This window comes from Sciurus carolinensis, chromosome 8, assembly GCF_902686445.1.
Source record: "Sciurus carolinensis chromosome 8, mSciCar1.2, whole genome shotgun sequence".
NCBI lineage: Eukaryota > Metazoa > Chordata > Mammalia > Rodentia > Sciuridae > Sciurus > Sciurus carolinensis.
Window position 1 is genome coordinate 84,578,720 of NC_062220.1, and position 3,489 is coordinate 84,582,208.

The following is a 3,489-nucleotide window of genomic DNA, read 5'->3' on the forward strand; positions in this document are numbered from 1 at the left end:
CTACTCTGTAATACTTAACTACCACCACTGCTGCACTGACATTGAGGGTTATATACTTTTCAACCATTATACTTTTGGCATTAATCATTAAATTAAGCAAAATCGAAAAATCACGATCTGTATTGTTTTTAATTATTGTAAATCTGGTAACATACTTGACGAATTCATACTGATAGTATATCTCCTTTACCTTAATTCTTCCAACTAATAAGTTGGCAAAAAGCACCACTACAAACACATAGATTTTCCATAGTATTGTGTGTTTTAAAGACAATCCTGAATTCTGACTTAAAAGCATCTGAACTTACAGGTCAACTATAAAATGTCAGAATTGTGAGAAGTGTTAAATATTCTTTATTTAATATTATACATAAGTCACACTAAAATGCCTTTCCATAAGGAAAAGACAGCATTTGAGATACAGGGAATTCTAATTAAATTGGCAAGGTTAACAAAAATATAGACACTGCTTCCTTATCTTCAACCATTGCCTTTAATAGGCTACAAACACAAATTGAAACACATGTGAATCATGCTTGGTTCTGAGAGTGAAGGGATTTCCCCCATATTTAAACATATTCACATAATTAGTTATATAAACCTAAATATAAACCAGTTTTGAGATGTCATTCACCATTTTTTTGAAATACTGAATATTACTAATTAAGTCCAACCATAACTTTAAAAAGGGGAAAGTGATAGAATTTACTTAAGTGGGAGTATAACCAAAATAATAATTTAACTACAAGTCAATTTTACTTATATCAGGACTGTCCAACAAAAATAATTTTGTCAGTCATTCATGATCTGAATTCTGGTGTATCACATCACTTAAATTATGGTACACATAAAAAAGTCATGAGACATTTGTTTGGTAATAAATAAGGCAGTGGCTATTACTCATTAGTAGCTTTTTTGAGGTAAGCTATTAAGTCTGCCCTTTCTCCCTTCTTCTTAATGCCAGCGAAGATCATTTTTGTTCCAGGGATGTACTTTTTGGGATTCTCCAAATACTCCATCAGTGTATCCTCTCCCCAGGTGATGCCTAAACAAAAAGGGATGCATTGGTTAAATATTTGACACTCCCAATAAAAGTTTGCCATAGATTACATTCATGCAATTTGTGCCGTTACTTAATAACAGTCCTTCTCTTACCTTTGTTCTTGTTGGCATCTGTGTAAGAGAATCCAGCAGCCTGACCTGTCTTCCGCCCAAACAGTCCATGGAGATTTGGCCCAGTCTTGTGTTTGCCTCCCTTTTCCACAGTGTGGCACTGGGCACACTTCTGAACAAAGATCTTCTTGCCTTTCTCAACATCACCCATTTTTAATTCTAAAAAACGAAAGACCCAACAGTAATACAGAAAATTTTTTCCCTAACGGAATAATACAGTGGAAACCAATTGTCACCCCAGTCACTTAACTGCTAATTTATTACACTAAGTACCAGGATCCATCTTGATTTACTCGGTACACTTGCAATACTCTTTATAAGCAAAACCACTACTATATAGAGAACTTCCTTAAAATACGTATTTGTATGTTTGTGACTTAAGGTTTAAACCAAGTAAGGCCAGTGGGAACCTCGCTCAAAGTTTAGTTTCAAAAGATGAGGTCAAGGTCAAAAAGTCTGAAGCTGAATTGCAATTGCATTAAGCCGAAATCACTCAAATCCCAACCTTGCAAAGACCCAATTATTTATTTGTTACAATTTAGAGCCACTTCTTTGACAATAAGGCAAAGCACGTTAATTTTTAAATGGTGGCGGTGGTCTTAATTCTTTCTTTCTGCCTTAAGTAACACGTCTAGCTTAAGTCACTGTAACTTGCACTGCTGTAGCCTGAGAGGGACAGGGAAGGACTGGGACAGGGATATTCCCGCCCTCCACCTCTGAGATCTCGGGGGTGACTACGAGGTCACCCACCCAGATCGGTTTCAAGGAGACTGGTGAAACATCCCTCCGGGATGCCGAACGCTTCACAGAAGGAATGGCACATGGACCGGAAAAAGAAAACGAAACCGACTTCTTAATCCCAAGAGTGGCAGCTTTGGCTCTCTGAAGGAGAACGTGAAGCGTTGCGCTCCCGCCCTGTGGTAGGAAGTGTTGCCGATCACTTCCATAGGCCCCCGGCAAAGGTGACCGGGGAACCCGCGTCTTTGTCGAATCGGTATCCAAACCACTTCAGTTCTTTACCGAGTCCACATTCCTACCTAGTTAGGGTTCTGCTTCATCTCAAGAAACCCAGTTTTGGTTGCCCAGTCCCAGCCCCGCCGACCCCGCGATAGCTCCACACCGAGATCCCTGGCACCCGCCTCGCGTCCACCCGCGTGCTCCCACGCAGGTGCGCGCCTCACACAGCTTTGCCTTCCACCTGCTGCAGTTTCTACGTCTCGCGCTCACCGTTTTTTCGTCGCTAGTGCAAAGAAGTTTCCCGCTCAGAAGCCGGACGTCCCACTCTCTAGCCCAAGGACACGCCGGTCTGCGCCTATGTACCGGTGTTGGTGCAACCGCACTCGCTCCATCTCTCCGAGGCCCGACGTGAGGCCGAGCCGGTTCATACGTGGTGACGTTACGTCGCCTCATTGGCTATGGCGTCCAGAGGCCGGTCCAGCAACGTGCGCGCGCATGCCGGCTAGCAGGGTAGGGTGTATCGCGTAGATGCCCTTCTTCTCCAGGCCTCTCTTTCCCGGCCTTTACGACAGGCCTTGGACCTTCGACGGGGTGCCTGGAGGGGCTGACGTCACCCCCGGCCTCTGCGCGCCTGCGTGTGCCGGCGGGAGGGCGGAGCGGAGACTCTTGGCGAGAGGAAGTTATATTGCTAAGGTAACAGCACCAGTGTTGTAATGATCTTTGAGGGAGTCGCCCTAACTTTGACACACCTAGAGGTCTACCCCTGTCAGCTACCGACCTTTACCCAGGCTCGGTCGTATTTCCACGGCTGGCGCCAGCAGCACCTCGGTGGAGACCCTGAACAAGGAATCAGGAGTTATGAGAGTTGGACACGAGCTCGTGACCCTGTTCTTTTTTCGCTTTCACTTCCAAGACAGGGGAAGGTGCTGCAGTTGTGGCAGGCACGGGTTATCACTTTGGTTCCTTATCTGCCAGCTTCTTTTCTGCTAATGTTTCCCCCTTCCCTTCGTGTCTGTAGGCAGAAAGAACAAAGCGGGTGTTGCAGGCAAGCGTTTAGGAATAAACACGATTTTAGGTGATTAGAGAGTTCTGGTAAAGCTAAAGGAGTTGCATCCCTTCTGGTCATATTAGAAATGCAGGTTTTATTATTACAGCCTCGAATTACGCTTCAAACCTAGCTCCCCTTCCTGACATGCTCTTTTTTGTCACGGGAGGTCTCTTTTTGACTTCGCTTCTCAAATTCAGCCCCCAGTTTCTGACTAATTTCCTGAATCCTATCTACCTCTACTGCTTTCATTTAGCCATATATATATATATATATATATATATATATATATATATATATATATATATTTAACT

General features: G+C 43.6%; 1 protein-coding gene across 1 annotated transcript; it reads right to left on the minus strand.

Annotated features, from left to right (window-relative positions):
- Nucleotides 1-336: 336 nt before the first annotated feature.
- Nucleotides 337-2,557, minus strand: LOC124991556 (cytochrome c, somatic). Its single transcript, XM_047562218.1, has 3 exons — nt 2,401-2,557; nt 1,156-1,332; nt 337-1,045 (listed from the first exon to the last, which is right to left on the minus strand). Exons 2-3 carry the CDS (start codon nt 1,322-1,324, stop codon nt 897-899), a joined length of 318 nt encoding a protein of 105 aa, XP_047418174.1. The 5' UTR covers nt 1,325-1,332; nt 2,401-2,557; the 3' UTR covers nt 337-896.
- Between the last annotated feature and the right edge of the window lie 932 nt (nt 2,558-3,489).